Source organism: Pteropus alecto, unplaced genomic scaffold (assembly GCF_000325575.1).
Source record: "Pteropus alecto unplaced genomic scaffold, ASM32557v1 scaffold68, whole genome shotgun sequence".
NCBI lineage: Eukaryota > Metazoa > Chordata > Mammalia > Chiroptera > Pteropodidae > Pteropus > Pteropus alecto.
The window spans coordinates 1605968-1623217 of NW_006441386.1; the positions used below are offsets into that span (position 1 = coordinate 1605968).

Consider the following 17250-nt stretch of genomic DNA (forward strand, 5'->3'; position numbering starts at 1 on the left):
GATAATATTTCTCAATGAGTAAAATTGCCTTTGGGAAAAAAATATATAAATATTTGTTCATTACCCTCCATATAAGAATCCATCTTTAAGTTTTAGTTCAGGACTCTGTTTGTCTTTGCCAATGAACTTGTATCTTCCTTCACCAAAATGAAACTCTTAAGCTTGGGTTTCCCCAGGTGGCTTGGAGTGAAATTTAGTCCTTAATTGCAGCAGCCGTTTTTAGCTTACTTGAAATAATGTTCTTCCCTTTCTTGAACATGACTTAATTTATCTATATGGATGGTTCAATTGCACATGTTTTCTTTCCTACTAGACATTGAGCATTTTGAGTGCAGGGACTGAAGGAATTGAATATGTACCCAATTTTATAAGCTGCTTTTTCCAGAAGCAAATTATGATGATATATCAAAAAGGATTCAGTTATGACCAGTTTTCTCTGCAAAGGACTTAACAGTTATTCTGTGACTGAACTGGGGCGTGGCTTAGATATGTTCTTTTGAGTATGAACTTGTTACTACAGCTATAAAAATTTGTGGGGCGGATCTAAAGCCCAGTCAACCAGGTAAAAGGTGATAATGGAAAGATATTTACAAAATGCTTAGAAACTAGAGTGATGAGTGGTGAAATGGGAAGAAATGCTTTCAGTGCCTGGACTGAACTGAGTGGGGAATCCCTGCAGGTAGGGAAATTAGATTAGATCAGTACGTGTCTTCCCATGTTTACAAAGGACTTAAATGATGGTTAAAGTAACAGTTGATGAGGCTGCTCCAGTCCTGGGGCCAGTGCACACAGGAAGCGTTAGCCAGCATTCTTTGGACCATGGGAATCAAATCTTCGCTCAGGTGATCACAGCACATGCCCCCAAATCAGGATTGGCCTTAGGAAAAGAGAGAGGGGCCCTAACTCATACTTTTGATAATTGCTTTTAAACCTGTTTAGTCTGAAATTTAACTTGGAGAAAAGAGGAGATGGTAATCGAATTGTTCTTCCAAAGAAAGATTCTTGTTTTTTTTTTTTTATTTATGTGTAAAGATAGATTTGGCTTAGGAGAAGGAAATCTGACTTGTAATTAGCTGAAGACGTATGCCTTATAATTGGCAAATGTGTGTGCACTTTGTAACGAGCATCCTGCCATTCATGATCAGCCTGTGGATGTATGTTTTGTTAGCCGTGAAGAGTTAGGGTGTTTTGGAGGTGCCATGTGTCTGTTTTACTTTTTGGGCTTCAGAACATTTGTGAGAGTTGTCCCAGTTGTTATGATGAATTGAAAGTACCTTTGATAGAAAAAGAGAAATCAGAAAGTGCGGCTCATATTTTAGGAAGATAATTAATTCATTTTTAGACATCTTGATTTGAAATGAGAGTTTGACATCCCAATGGAAATGTCTGGGCTCAGCTGAGGCCACTTGGCTGAAACAGCATTTAGGAGGCTTGTGTTCCAGACCAGATTCTTTCACTCACTGGATTTGTGCTCTTGGTCAAGCCCTGTAACTTTTAGGAGTCTCCTTGGTTGATCTCTAAGTCAGCAGCTGTCAGCCCAAATAAGGACATGTTGGTCTGTGCTCTAGACTAGGGGGAATATGGTGTCCTGCTGGCCTGTCACTCAGTATTGTCCCAGAGAAAAGAAGACAGGGGCCCCCACCCCCTGGTGCCTGCCAGCTCCAGCATCCCATGAGCAGGGACAAATGCCATTGTGTGGATTTTTCTGAGTAGGGTTTGAGACTCAGCAAGGTTTGGGTGTCTTGAATATTCATCCTCAGAGACTGGCCTTCTGTTGCTGTCTTCCCGTAATTTACACCTTGTTATTCAGCAGTTCCCAGAGGGGCTGCTTAGGCCACTCCAGCTTATCCTACAGACACAAACTTTAGTGCTGAAAGGGACTCTGCAGATGACTTATGTGGATAATGATAGCTGTGTGGGGAAAGAGCTCAGGGGTCTTTTCTCTCTCACAGAGCCCCTGGCAGGGAGGCCCTCAGCCTCTACTTGAATGTCCCCAGTCATGGGAAGTATAGCCCTTCAGTGCTATCCAGTTCACCTTCTGGGAGCTCTGTTAAGGTGTTCTTTACCCATGTTCTGTGATTGATTCCCTGTACTTCCTACCTATTCCTTACATCTGATCAGCAGTTCAACAGTCCTCTTAGCCCTCTTTCCAGATGGGGAAGCAGAACCTGACATGCTCGGTGACTTGCTCATAACAGAGAGACGTACTCTTTTCACTATAGAGAGGCCCGTCTTTCTAACTGCCTTTCCTCTTTGTCCTCTGTGCCTGCCCTTTCATTTTCCTACCACATCCTTTCTGTCCCCTTTCCCTTAACTGGCAGCCCCTGGGCTGCCTTGCATTGTGAGAACTTCTGAGACTCAGTGGTGGCCATCTGGGCAGAGGAGCTTTCCCTGGAGAGTTTGTTAGTCTAGTGTAAGGGGATGCTTTAATTTACTGGGAGAGCGCTGGAAGCTGCTTAGATCTGGGACACCTTGAGGTATCATCACAGTTACAGCAGGGCAAGTGTGAGTGGGGCCTCAGGTGTGTGTTCACCAAGCCACTCATGCATCCTCGTCAGGCATGGGGGCTGCTTCTCAGAGGTACAGACTTGTGCATACTTACTTAGAGGCTAGCGTTCCCTACCTGCTTTGAGTGCTATGTGAATAGAACACCTGCTTTACCTGGGAAGAGTGAAATGCTGAGATCTCTGCAGTGTCGCAGCCAAGATGTCCAGCCCCTGGGCAGCCTAACATTTCTGGGGCGTGTCGTCCTTTCTTATGAGAACTGAGAAAGAGTTTATTTAACAGGTCAAGGAGAGGAGCAGAGAGTATTCTTATTTGCATGGAGAGACAGTTTGATGATGACATGGTGTCCCACAGTCTGCAAGGGCAACATGCTCAAATTCATAATTAAATGGACGAAATGAAGTAAGACAAAGTGAAGGAAGGGATAGAACTTGAGATCATTTGAGAATTGTTCAGATCACAGGTGCCCTGGAATTTTCTGACTTTCTTGCTAGAAATGTTACTATTTAAAAGATAACACTGACCATCTGAAAAACAGGGTGGTCCTTTAAGGAAGGAAAGGAAGAATGAATGATGATGTATTTCTTTCCTCCCCTCCCTTCTCTTGTGAACAGGGAGAAGATGCCTTTCCACCATGTGACCGCTGGCTTGTTGTATAAGGGGAATTACCTCAACCGATCTCTCTCTGCTGGCAGTGACAGTGAGCAGCTTGCTAATATCTCTGTGGAGGAACTTGATGGTAAGGAGCCCGCCCTGTCTGGGAGTTTAGCCGCCCAAGGGAGATATGTGTGGCTATGGTGCACATAAGGTGAAAATACCAGGCTCTGGCCACCGGTTGTGGCCAAGTCTAACTGTAGTGTGACGAGAAAGAGTTCAGAGATAAATTCTGCCTCAATGACTTCTTTGAGTCAGTGGGATGGACCTCGCAGCCTGAAAAACCTACAGTGGATATTTTGGTTTCCTTGGATACTAACGGGGAGGGGGATAGCCTTCAATACCCCAAATGTATTTTCCAGTTTATGGAATCTATCGCCGGTGGTGGTGATGGTGTGTTTCCATATTGTTATTTATGATGGAGCTCAGCTGTGGGGGAGGATCAAGTCCTACTAATGGCTATCCCTTGACTTGTGGCCATAGTGCTTTGAATCTTGCCCAGATCAGAATCATCTGGAAGCCGTGTTGAGCAGGGAATGGACAGCCATTATTTTTATTGCCTCTGTTCCTTTATAACACAGTTCAGTGCTGGGTGTTCAGGGCAGGGTTAGGAATGGGAAGAAACTTGAGAATACAGTGACTAAGTTGGTCTTGGGAGAGTGTTCTATTGTATCCCCATTGGTCAACCAAGCCCAGATAAAAGACATTAAAGGGAGGAAGAAGGAATTTTTTTCAAGGATAGAGAATTAAGTTGATTCAGCCAGATGTTTGCCTAGGTGCCACATCTGCTGCGGCCAAACCAGAACCGATTTTCCCCGTATTTCTTGTAACACATTTAAAAACATGAAGTCTAAATTTCCTTTCTAAAATAGAGAAGTCAAAATTACCTCAGATGGCCCACATCTTTGCTTTTAATTGTAATGGTCCAAACCAGTGTGCTTTCTTTGCGTACATTTTTCACAGGTGGAAGGTGGGAAGATTCAGCTCTGGTCCAGGGAAGGCAAACTTGCTTCACAATGGGCAAGAGATGAGGGAATTGAAGGATAGGGCCATCTGATAGCTTTTCCTGCCCTTGACCATTTTGTTCCTGTGTTCACTTAAAGACTTGCTTATTTGCATGATTGAACAGTGAAGTGACAGAGGCTGGTGGGCTGGGTCCAGAGGAGAGGCTGGGGGTGTCAGATGAAGTGGGAATGATGTAGGCAAAGCCAGGCTCCCTGGGACCAGCAGCTGCTTGCTGTGGTCTGGACAGAGACTGGTGGCAGAGAAGTGAGTAGGACCCTCGGATTCCCTGGCTTTCAATTGGCCAGAGAACATTTGGACACAGGACACAGAAGCAGGCAAGAAAGTCCTGACTGCCTCCAAGTGACCCTGTCCTGGTGACCACAAAGAAGACTGAGGCTTGGTTGGTATGATTGGCAGGTGAGGTGAGGCTCAGGCTTTCCCATGCCCCAGGAGTCCACTCCCACTGGAGATTAGGGTGGGAGGTGCATTGATTTGGTGGGTTTGCTCTTGTGTCTGTGTAGGTATCCTCTTGGGTTTATCAGTTAGCAGGAGCCTCCTGAGTGGGAACCTGCTGAGCAGAGGCTGTGAGAACTAGCAACTCCTCAAGAGGCTAAGATTACAAACAAAATGAAGTTTGAAAATCATCTGTGGCTTTCCCATGTCTTGCTTTCCATTTACTTTCTTCCTCCCTCTCAACTTTGTCATGAATGATCAAGAGAGGATTTCTCTAAGACTTCTCAGAGCAATGGCTTTTTCTCTGTTAAATCTGGGCCACCTCTAGGGCTTTTCAAGAGGACCACTAGCTAGATTTCAGCCCTTTCCACCTCAGGCACTGGCCGAAACATCCTGCACATTCTTGGGCAAACATCAGAGTTCGTGAGCTGTTTCACCCAGGTCCAGACAGCAAAGGAACCTTTTCATCAGGTGAAATGAGCAGGGAGTGACTCTAACAGCCCTCAAGCGCAGGTGGGCAGGCTCAGGAGTGAAGCCCTGAGTAAAATGAAGTTGGAATTTAAGGCTTGAGGCTTGCTGGTGAAGACTTGTGTTTGTCCTTCAGGAGGGTACTCTGGGCTCTTGGCTTGGAAAGGAGCCATTTATTTTCTGATGGAAGATTCCTTTTACTTTATTTTTTGCCAAGGTGACCCCTGAATTATGACTGCTCATGCTTTCCTACGAACATCATGGGGCTCTGGGCAGGGCTGTGCAGATGTGTGCTGAGTTTAGAGCAGGCAGGCAGGGTCTGAAAACCAGCTGGCCTGAATCAGTTCAGATGACTGCACGTTGGTTGTCTGGGAAGCCAAGGTTTCCAAGGTTTTGCCTGTTTGCTGTTCTCTTGGGGCTGTCTCATGTCAAACCAAGTCCTTAAGTCCTGCTGCTCAAGGCCACTCGTTTCTCCTCAGTGGTCCCACGGTGCTGCACAGGGAGTTGATGTGTTGGACACTGAAGCATCTTTTGTGGTCCAGCTACCACCGGTGCTGATGTTACTTGGGTACTGTCCTCACTCACTGCTCCCCCCTCCTCACCCTGCAGCACTGCTCCACCTGGTTAGTGTTTATCACCAGGAATGGGATATTCTTTTCCTTCAATGTACAGGTCAAAGGTGCCCTGTCTATGGGTGGGTCCCCTCTGAGAACAGGAGTGGCAAGAGCTTCTCTCCATGCAGGTGGTCCCCAGCTGTCATTCACTCCAGGAAGTTTCTGTTTCTTCTCTTTACACAAAGCTCAGGAGGGAATAATGCAAAGCTGAATCAAGTAGTTCAGATTGAATTTGGAAATCACCCAACAAATAAACTTAGCTACGACAAATCAGTTGAGATGTTCATTCATTCATTCATTCAATCATTCCTGTGCATTCATTCATTACAAGAATTTTTACCCAAGTGCTTTCTGGGTAGAGGAGAAAATCAAATAAGTGTAATATTCATCGTCTGTCACCAAGGAGTTTGTAATCTACCCAGAGAGTTTGTGTATATACAACATTAATTAGCAGTATCCTGTACTTTTACACTGTCATGTGAAATATTATTAGACATACAAATTATAATTTTTAAAAAAGTTTTCACAATGCTATTTATTGAATAATTTTTGATGCCATCTTAATCTAAAACATTATTCACTTGTATCTGAAGTTCATTCATTTTCATAAATATATAATATTCTATTGTCTATAAATATACCTCAATTTCTATATCAATTCTATTCAGGATGGATATTTAGATTTCCAGTTTGGGGCCATTAAGATTTAATCCAGCCATCTCCTTTCTGCTCCCCTCATGGCTTCCTCGTAGCAGCTGTGAAATGTCTAGGTATAGGTATGCCATATTATTTTTGCCAATAACAATGGCAAAAGATTGCTGTCTTGGGTCTTCATCTGAGCTTAGATTAGTTTGCTCTCACATCTTTGATGGTTATTTCTGTTCTTTCTTCAGGAGTACCTCTCATTTTAAAGCTAGATTTTCATTTGTTCTTTTACGTTACACTCTCTTCTCACATAATTTTTCTCTTTTTGAACTTTTGTATTTTGCATTCCTTCGTGAGTGTGTCTTCCACATCACTGATTTAGTTGTCTGCGGTCATTAAATTTTTTTTTATTATTGCTTTAAGAGCCTATTTTCATTGTGGATGAAAGTTTCTGTTTCCTTGCAGCCTGATTTTATTTCAGTAGCTCCCCCTCCTTTTTTTTTTTTTAAATTTAACTTTTTGGTCGAAATATAATACAGAAAAGTATTAGTGTACAGTCAGTTATTATTGAACATGAACACTCATGCAAGGACTACCCAGGTTAAGGAATAAGGAATGACCAGCACTCTAAAGTCCCCCTGGAAAACCTTCTCAATTCCTCTTCCTCAGAGACAGCCATTGCCCTGACTTACTGTCTTGTTTAATTGTGTTTGTGTTTTCCCTTCATCTCAGTGGGGTCATGCCATATAAAATCTTTTGTGTCCAGTCTCTTTTCATCAACATTATAGTTGTGAGACTCATGATTTTGAGGGTAGCTGAAGCTCATTCATTTTCATTAATATATAATGTTCCATCATATATAGCTACATCTCAATTTATTCGTTCTATTCTCAGTGGGTGTCTGGGTTGTTTCCAGTTTGTATCTATTAGGATATAATCTAAATCATCCCCCTTTTTGTTACTGTAGTTTTAGGATATGTATTCCTCGTGGCTCCTTCTTCCTCTTTTACTGGGGCCATATTGCTTTATTCTCTCCCAATTCTGTCTTATTGAGAATAACTTGGGTACATTTGTGCACATCTCTTCTGTTTCTTGTCATAAATAAATAAATAAATAATAAATAAAAGCCTTTTTATCCAAGTCTCACAGCTAGTGTTACCTTTATTTTCATTAGAACATGTTTTTTATATGGTCCCTTTTACTTTACTCCGTTCTATTTTGTGATTCAACAAAATTCTTTGTAGGCCCAGTATGTGTGAGCAAACAAGTATTTGTCATCTTTCGTTAGCCTTTTTTGTTCTATTTTTACTTTATCTCAGACCCTGGATGATTTTCACTTGATCAGCCCCAGACTGGAGACTCTAGAAGACATTCATCTAGTCCACAGCTGCTGGGCAGAAGAGGGATCTTGATTGCTCCTACTGTTGGGGTCACTCCCCATGCCACAGAATTACATAACTCCTTTGTTCTTCCTCTCTCCTGCTCTCCTTCCTGTTCCCAAACTGATATCCAGCATTCAGTGACCCTAGGTACTTTCTGGTAATCGCCTCTTCCTCACAGATAATCCAAGATGGGACACGCTAATCCCTGGCTCTGGCTACTCTCAGAAGTGTGTTCCCTAAAGGAGCTTAGAAAATGGGTGCTGCTGAGGTAGGTTTGGGCTGGGGAACAGATCACCATGGAAAACAGTTGCTATGAAATAGGGAGTGACTGCTTGATTTGCTGGTCAGTGTAGCAAATCAAGGGCAAACAGTGGTAGTAAGTCCAAATCTTCCTTTTCTGTGTGCCCCTGTAGCTCCCAGAATGGGGGGAAGTTGTATTTCTCCCATTAGTGTTGCAATTAGCCATTACCATTGCAATTGTCCTCAGGCTCTGAGTGTGTTTGCAAACTCCAAAGATCCAAGGCCATACAGATTCATTTTATTCTCCAAAATCGCCCCTCCTCTGGAATGTTTCCCAGGAAATTGTATCACATCATCCCCAGTCAGCTACAGTGGTAGTTTGGGAGTCATTCTTGATTCCTCTTTTCTTCATACTTCCTACATACAATTGGCAAAGTCCCGCATATCGGCTAGTATTCCTTCCTCTTTGACCACATTGCTGTTGTCTTGGTCAGGTCCCTACCTCCTAGACAACTGCAGTCACCAGGCGTTGATCTCCTTGAACCTCATCCATGATATCACCCTGTATCACTTCAGTGCAATTTTACTGGAGGGATGCTCCTCAGTTACACACCTGATTAGGTTATCCCTCTGCTGATAACTCTTTTTTCTTGTCATACAAATATATACATATATATATACACACACATATTTAACATTCTTTTAATCTTTAAAAAAATTTTTCAAATCCGCAGAGGTCTTGGAAAGCACAGTAAATATCTATATACTCTCCACTTAAGCGTTAACATTGCAGTGTCTGCTTTCTCCCTTCCTCTCCCTTCCACACATCCACATATATGCCCGCCGATCATTATTTTAGTTCTAGAATTTTTAATTTGGTTCTTTTTTATAGTTTCCATTTTTCCGATGAAATACTCTGTTTACTCATTGAAACGGTATTTAAAAAAAATTCCTTGGACATATTTTTCTGTATTTATAATAGTCTTTAAAAGTCTTTATGTGCTAAATCCAACATCTAGGCTCTAGGCCATCTTGAGGTTGGTTTCTATTGTCTTTTTTTAGATTATGGTCAAATTATTTATTTTTTTTGCATGCCTACTAATATTTGCCTATACACCAAACATTGAGAACATTATGTTATAGAGACTCTGTATTTGTTATCTTTCTCTGAAGAGGGCTGATTTTTTCTCTAATAGGTAGTTCAATTACTAGCTGATCACCTTAACCATGTGTAGGTTTAGTGTTATCATTCGTTAGGGTAGATCTGTGGAAATCCCAAGGTGGTTCCCAAGCCAATCAAACTTGGTAGGAACTCAGACTTCAAACTTAAGTCTTCCTTGCGGATCTGGTCAGGGCTTTGTTTCAGGTTTGGTTAGGGTGAGTCTAAAGTATAGTGTGTTCCTTACTCTTAGGATGTGATCTTTATAGTGTCTCAGCTAGATGCCTGGGGTGCTAATGAGGTTTTTCAGACATCTCTTAGGGCTGTTTAAATTCTAGTATTGGTTTCTTTCTTCTCAAACTCATAGCAGCTGCTTCCTGGTAAATCTGGTTTAGTCTCAAGTGCACATGTGTAGTCTAGCCTTCAGCTAAGTATTCATAGGGAACCCACACACAGGCTGCTGGGGCCCCTTCTCTGCATAATTTTCTTTTCTCTGCTGCCTTATCCCACAGATTCTAGCCCCTTCAGCTACCCTAAAGTATAGACTGTCATTGGGATATTGCCCCCATGCAGAGAGCCAGGGTGAACATGGGACTTGCCCTGTGAATTTCCCTTTTCTCTGCAATTACAGTCTCATACTGCCTGCTGTCTAGTTCCTGAAAACAGTTGCTTTATATATTTTGTTCAGTTTTATGGTTGTACAGCTTCTGTCAGAAAAGATCTGTCTACCTGAGAAACACCCGTTCATTTTTAAAGTCATCACTATTATTGTCATCGTCGTCATCATCATCGTCATCGTCATCACAGCTGAAGTTTATTGAGTGTTCACTGTGTGCTAGGAACTGTTCAAAGTGCATTATATGAATTAACTCATTTAATCCTTGCAATAATCTTATGCAATTACTATTATTAACCCTATTTTTGCAAATGTGGAAAATGGAGATGTTAAATCACCTAGTCCAAGGTGGCGTAACTAGCATGTGTTGGAACTGGGATGCAAACCGCCACCTGTCTTCATAACTTATGCCTTTGAATTTTTATGCTTTGAATCCTCCTCCTTGCTAGATAAGACCGTTTGTGCCTTCCCTGCACCCTCATGTCACTATCATATATATCACTGCCACCACTGTGACACATGGGTGAGAACTTGGCTGATTAATCAAACTTTCAGTGGGTGGAGAGATATTTTTAAAGCTCTGTGTGAGTCCAGCATGCTCCTCACTGAGAGCAGAGCCCCAGGAAGGGCTGGTGATGGGCATGAGTTTATGCTAGAAGGGGGCTAGCTCCTGTGCCATGTGTTCTGAAGGGTCCCTCCTCACTCCACCCATCTGGTCCATCATATATTTTCTTGTAAAAAAGACTCTTCCCCATCCCCTTTTTTCTTTTCGCTACTTTTGTTGGTCGATTTAAAAATCTCAGAGGCACACAGCTACTTGCCTTTTTTGAGACACTTCCTTCTACAGGCTTTTCAAGAGGTGTTTATAAGAGGCGGAAACATTACTGTCACAAGAAGAGAAGCTCACAACTCTTATCTGAGAAGGCCGATGGCTCAAAGTTCAGTCCTCCAGAGGAGGCAGTAAAACATACACAGTGAACCACATCATCTGATGAGGGTAGGAGTACCAGATATGCAGCTTTGTGCCCAGGCTGGGAATTAGCCTCACAAGCTGGGTCTTTTATCTTCGTGGGCACCTTCCTCCTGGAGGCTTGACCTGCCTTTGAGACTTGAGAGAGAAGTCTTTTGTGGAGAGTTATGAAGCTTTATTAGCAGACCCACAAAGGGATTTCTCTGATGCTAGCTGCTTCCAAGGGCTCACTCCTTAAAGGGACATTTGTTCATTTTCTTGTAGTTTTCTGCATCATGTTCTGAAAATGTATTTTGATAGCTATGGCCAGAAAGGAAATCTGAGTACCATCCCTGCCATTTTCATTTTATTTATTTGTAATCTATATGCTACCTATTTCCAAAAGTGATAGAGACATCATGATAAAAGAGAAAAAATGAACTATAAAGACTGTCAGAATAGAAATAGAAAACAAAAATTCGCATATAAAGAAGAGGAAAAATATCACAGCCTCTAAAACTAATACATGTGAATGAGCATTAAATTTAGCTCCAAACTTCCAGTTGGTTGAGGCAAGATGGTAACATGAGTTACATTATTCCAATGACAGCCTTAAAATGTATTGGAAGAATAGTCTTTTCATCTGTATTTTAAATAGGCGCCCTTGGCCCATAATAAAAATACCTACTGTACAAGTATTTTGTATTGTTATTTTAGAAATGCTGGTGGCTTTCAACTTTTTCTCACCCTCAAATTTCTGGGGACTTTTAAAAACCTATTTCCACTAGTAGTAGTGGCTTATGATAGTGGTGATTGTCAATGGAGGGCAAGTTGCTAATCTTAGACTCTCCAGATGCAGAGAGACAAGGGCAGATTGCAGTTTAGAAAGCCTTCCCATCAGATGATTCTAAATATCTCCTGTAGAATATGTTTCTTTGGTTTCTACTCCTAAGAGCCCAGCTTGAGATAGTAGGCAGAAGTGATACCTTGGCATGAAAGTTTAAGAACCTGCATCATAAAATGACCTCAACTTGGGATATCTGAGGAATAAGTTAACAACCATTCATTTCTATCATAAGTTTGAAATTGTTCTTGCTGAACTTTCCACTTTCAACAGAAATGCATCCTAATAGATCTACTAAGGTAATTAAGCCCAATAGTTCTTCTCCTGATAATTAAATAAATTAACCTGTTGAGTGGAATTTTCAGCATTATCCATCTGGTTGCTGAAGAAAGTTTGCCAAAACTCATTATTTTGGTGTTGGCTTCATTGATATTGAGCTGTTTCTCCTGGTGGTAATTGGCCAACAGCAGGTCCAAATGTTTCCTGGAACTACTCATGGGTACGATGTTAGCAATATGTTCTAGCAGTGATGGTTCACTGGTCTTTCCTTTTCTCAGTGGCATCCAGGGCATCACATCTAAACACTTTTCCAAATCATGAAAAATCAAGTTATGTGGTAGGAAACAACCATTTAAAATAGTTTTTTCTCTATCAAGATGGTCATCTCTACTTTCTCTAATTTTCAAGTTGGAAGAACACTGACTTTACATTGAGACTTGTATTGCTATATTGCTGTGTAACACATTACTCTAAACGTCTTGATTTAAAACAAACAAAAAAATTTTTATCTCACAGTTTCTGTGGATCAGGAATTCAAGAGTGGTGTAGATGGCTGGTCTGGCCTAATGTCTTTCAAAAGATTGCAGTCAAGATATTTATTGGGACTGCAAGTATCTGAAGGCTTGACTGGGGCTGGGGAATTCAATTCCAAGCTCACTCACATGGCTGTTGGCTGATGGCCTCAGTTCCTCCCATGAAGGCCTCTCTATAGGACTGCTTGAGTGACTTCATAACTTGGAATTTGGGTTTTCCTAGAATGAATGATCATTTTATGACCTCTTCTCAGATATCACATATTGTCACTTCTGCCACATGTATTTGTTAAAAGTTAGTCACTAAACACAGCCTATACTTATATTAAGTGGAATTAGGCTACATCTTTTGAAGGGAGGAGTATCCAAGAAGTTGCAGGTAAATTTTAAAAGCACCAAAGACAGTGCAAATTAGCTTAGAGATGGTTCCTAGTTATTAAATTGAAAGCTAATGAAATGTTATAGGAAGTTCTAAAATCATACTTAGTGGTTTCTTTATGCAGTGAAGAAGAGAGGACCAATGGCTATTGCTATAAAAATAAGAATTCAAGCCTACTTGATTCTTTCCCATTTATTTATTTTTTATTAATTTAATTTGGGTAACACTGGTTACTAACTATATAAATTTCAGGTATCAACTTATAAGGCAATGTCTGTGTACTTATTGTGTGTGCATCACTCAAAGCCTAGCCTTCTTCTGTCACCAAATATTTGATCACCTTTACCTTCTTCATCTTCCTCACAAAAACCTACTGATCTTGGTGGAGTAGGGTCTCTGGAGTCCCTCAGATCTTGGTTCCTATCCCAGTTGTACTACTTAGCAGCTGCTACAGAGATGGTTAGCTCTTCCCCAATATAATTTTTCCTTAGTAGCAAACATTTTAGCTAGACAGATGGGTGCTGGAATAAAGACTACATTTCCCAATCTCCTTAAGAGCTAGATATGGCCATATTAATAATTCTGGCCAATGAAATGTAAGCAGAAGTGACATTGAGTGACTTTAGTGCCTTTTGCTGCTTCTTTTTCCTATGCTCCTTTTTATTACTGGATGGGAATGTCATCATCTGACGCTATGAAGACAAAGAATTTCACCTTTGGATGACAGAGTAGTGAGTTGGAAGGAGCCTGGGTGCCTGAGAATAGTGGAACAGAGAGAAACTAACTTCTATTTTTTCGTCACTCACATCTGAACCTAAACCCACCGAATGAGCAGCTGTGTGACCACAGAGAAAAAAATCCAACCTCTATACCAATTTTCCAATTTTTAAATTAGTGTATTACATATACTAATACTTTTAAGAATCTCTTTCTTACCATTTTTGAAAAGGAAGTTCTGTAGAAGATTAGAAATGATGGATCTACAATTTGAAAGCATTGGAGATTTGTTCTTTTATATATATATACAAACTATTTCTAATTTATCTGCTGAAATGTAAAAGGAAGAGGTTCAACAGGGCAAGGGGTAGAGCCAAGAGGAAAGACTGGATGGCAGAGATTCGAGAGGCCTTCGAGAGCACATTAGCATTTGGTGAGTTTGTCCCACCTTTGAGGGTGGGGCCCATATACATCATGTTTATCCCTGTGAGCAAACAGAGTGAAAGCATAGGCACGCCGTGACTGTTCAGAAATACTTGTTGAATAAATGAACTTCAGGTCCTCTGATAAGAGGAATTTGTCCCCAAATGAGCAAATTGTTCCTGATTATTCATTCTATGACAAGAGTGGAATTAGAATGAGCAGTGAATCATAGTTGATGATGCATGGCATTTAGAGTCAGATGACCTACTTCAATGTTCCATGAGATTTGTTTTTCTCACCTGTAGAAGGTGGATAATAGTATATACTTTACAGTGATAATATGAGGGAATATATTCAGAGAGAATATATTGTGTATTTGGCATGTAATAAGTGCTCAATAAATAATAACAGTACTAGTAATAGTAATTGTTGCCATTGTTGTTATGACAATGATGATGATGACAACGACGATGACTATAATGACAAGACACACCAGGCAAAGGATAATCACTCCCACCTTGGGGCAAGTGGCTCTTTAGAGGAAAAAGCAAAACACTATGCATTTGTCCTGTCAGGACAGGCACACTCCAGAATGTGAATGCCCCTAATTGGAAAGACCTATTAATGTGGAAGTATCTGGACAATTTATTGTGATTCTCTATCTTAGCATTACACCCATAAGGACAACTTTCCTGACCCCTTTGACCCAACTTCAGGACTTCATCTTTCAAAAACTCTGTTCTTATTTATATGGAAGTCAGAGTCTAAATGGTCAAAGAAAGGAGAGGAAAAGGGACCCCGTGATACTGGCTTCTAAACCTTGGATTATCCTGAGAAATAGAACCAGGATCCTACAAGATCTGGGCTTGTACATGGGAAACATCCGTGGATGGCTGGAAATTCAGGCCTTCCAGGTCCTCACTGTGATGCTTTTAAAGTTCAGGGGTGAACATGCCCATAAGTCTCCTTTAAAAAAATGATATATCCCACATATTTATTTAATGGGTTGGAAGAAAGACGATGATGTTCTGGAAATGGAGAGGCTGAAATCATGGCCAGATGATCAGAACTCACACCCCTTCAGAAAAGGAACATTGTCAGCTCTTCGAGTTTAACATATTAGAGGAAAGATTTCCATTCCCTCCTCTCTGAAGTGAGAAGTTGTGTTGGAATTGTGATGGTTTTGAAAATGGAAGAGCCTAACCATCAGTTTGTTTGGGTGTAGCTTCTGTGCAAAGTAGCTGTTTCCTGTTCCTTTTCCCAGTATCTTTTCACCAAGGGTTTCCCTAACCATATTCAGTTAAAATTCAAGGCCATTTTTATTTTAATGTTTCTTCTAAACTCTAAACATCAACTCCAGTGTTAATGGTTTGTTTGTTACACTAAAGTTCTACGGTGATATGAGAAAAGTGTCTTTTTTTTTTTTCTTCATAAAGCTGCTAAAATAAATGGCCCCAGAACCTAAAGTAATGCTGGCTTAGGGAGTGTGTCACCATTTGCATGCTCAGATGGAGAAATAGTTGTTAGGCTGGTACTAGTTGGCTGTGCTTTTCTGGTTATTGCTTTGCTGGTATCCAGTAAAATGAGCCTCAGGATATGTAGCTCACCTCAACCATCTGGGTTGTGATCTAGCATCTCTGTCTAGAAGAATCGTAGGGAGGATGGATCCTAAAATTCTTGATCTAGTGCCACCAAGCAATATTTAGGAGACTTTAGAGAGCTCAGTCTCTCTGCCATATGGTGCTTAGGTAGGGGAAGTGGGGAAAGAGAGTTGTGGGGACAAACCTGAGAACTGTGTTTCCTACACCTCCATGGTGCCACTCCTCCTCCTCAGGCAACCAAGTGCAATTTCTTAGCCAGTACCTATTGGGGCTGGAAAAATTCTGAGATTTTCAGGTAAATGATTGATCATGAATTTATGCTACTCTCTCTTTTTTAAATTTTTGTATTTTTATTTTTTTCAATTATAGTTGATGTACAATATTATATTAGTTTCAGGTGTCGTTATAGCAACATAGTGATTAGACGTTTATGTAATTTATGAAATGATTACTCTAAGAAATCCAGTACCCATATGACACCATACATAGCTATTACAACATGAAGACTATATTCCTCAATGCTATACTCAACATCCCCATGACTATTTTGTAACTACTAATTTGTACCTTTTAACCCCCTTCCATTCACCAATCCTCCATCCCCCAATCCAGCAACCATAAAAATGCTCTCCATAAGCTTTTTTCTGTTGTTTGTTTATCTTGTTCTCTAGATTTCACATATAAGTGAAATCATGTGACATTTGTCTTTCTTTGTCTGACTTAATCCACTCAGCACGATACCCTCTAGGATCATCCACGTTGTTACAGCAGGTAAGATTTCATTCTTTTTTTTATGGCTGAGTGATATTCCATTGTATATATGTACCATCTATTTTTAATCCAGTCATCTATTGATAGAAGCCCAGGTTTCCTCCAGATCTTGACTATTGTATATAATGCTGCAGTGCACATGCCCCTTCAAAGTAGTGTTGTGGCTTTCATCAGATAAATATCCAAAAGTAGGTTTATTGGGTCCTTCTTTGTCTCTTTTTATAGGCTTTGTTTTAAAGTCTATTTTGTCTGGTATTAGTATTGCTACGCCAGCTTTGATCTTCAGCAAGTCTCTTGGAGGCAGCATATGTAAAGGTTTTGTTTTCTCTTCAGCCACCCTGTGTCTTTTGATTGGAACATCTAGTCCATTTATATTTAAAGTATTTGTTGATAGATATGTAGTTATTGCCATTTTATTATTTACATTTTTTTACCTTTTTCTTTTTTTAATTTTTATTTTTCAATTAGAATCGACATTCAATATTATTTCATATTAGTTTCAGATGTACAGCATGTTGGTTAGATAATTATATGATTTATGAAGTAATCCCCCTGATTAGTCTAATACCCACCTGGCACTATACATAATTATTACAATATTATTGATTATATTCCCTGTGCTGTAGTTTATATCCCTGTGATTATTCTGTAACTACCAATTCGTACTTCTTAATCCTTTCACCCTTTTCACCTAGTCCTCCAACCTCCCTCCCATCTGGCAATTATCAGTTTGTTCTCTGTATCTATGAGTTTGTTTTTGCTTTGTTCGTTTATTGTTTTTGTTCCTTACATTCCATGCATGAGTGAAATCATATGGTATTTGTCTTTCTCTGATTTATTTCACTTAGCATAATATCCTCTAGGTCCAAAGATTTCATTTTTTTATGGCTGAGTAATATTCCACTGCATATGTGTACCATAAGTTCTTTATCCAACCACAATGAGATATCACCTCACACCTTTCAGAATGGCTATCATCAATAACTCAAAGAACAGCAAGTGTTGGCGAGGAT

The 17250-nt window shown here is 40.5% G+C and overlaps 1 protein-coding gene across 2 annotated transcripts in view; it reads left to right on the plus strand.

Annotated features, from left to right (window-relative positions):
• The window catches only part of CALN1 (calneuron 1), a 514614-nt gene that overhangs the window by 136173 nt on the left and 361191 nt on the right, over positions 1-17250 (plus strand). The window contains exon 2 of one of the 2 annotated variants that reach the window (XM_006918522.1): positions 3120-3244. In XM_006918522.1, the coding sequence (XP_006918584.1) occupies positions 3127-3244 (118 nt within the window). In that variant the 5' untranslated portion in view covers positions 3120-3126. The remainder of the gene's footprint in view (positions 1-3119; positions 3245-17250) is intronic. The other variant, XM_006918521.1, reaches the window with a different exon arrangement.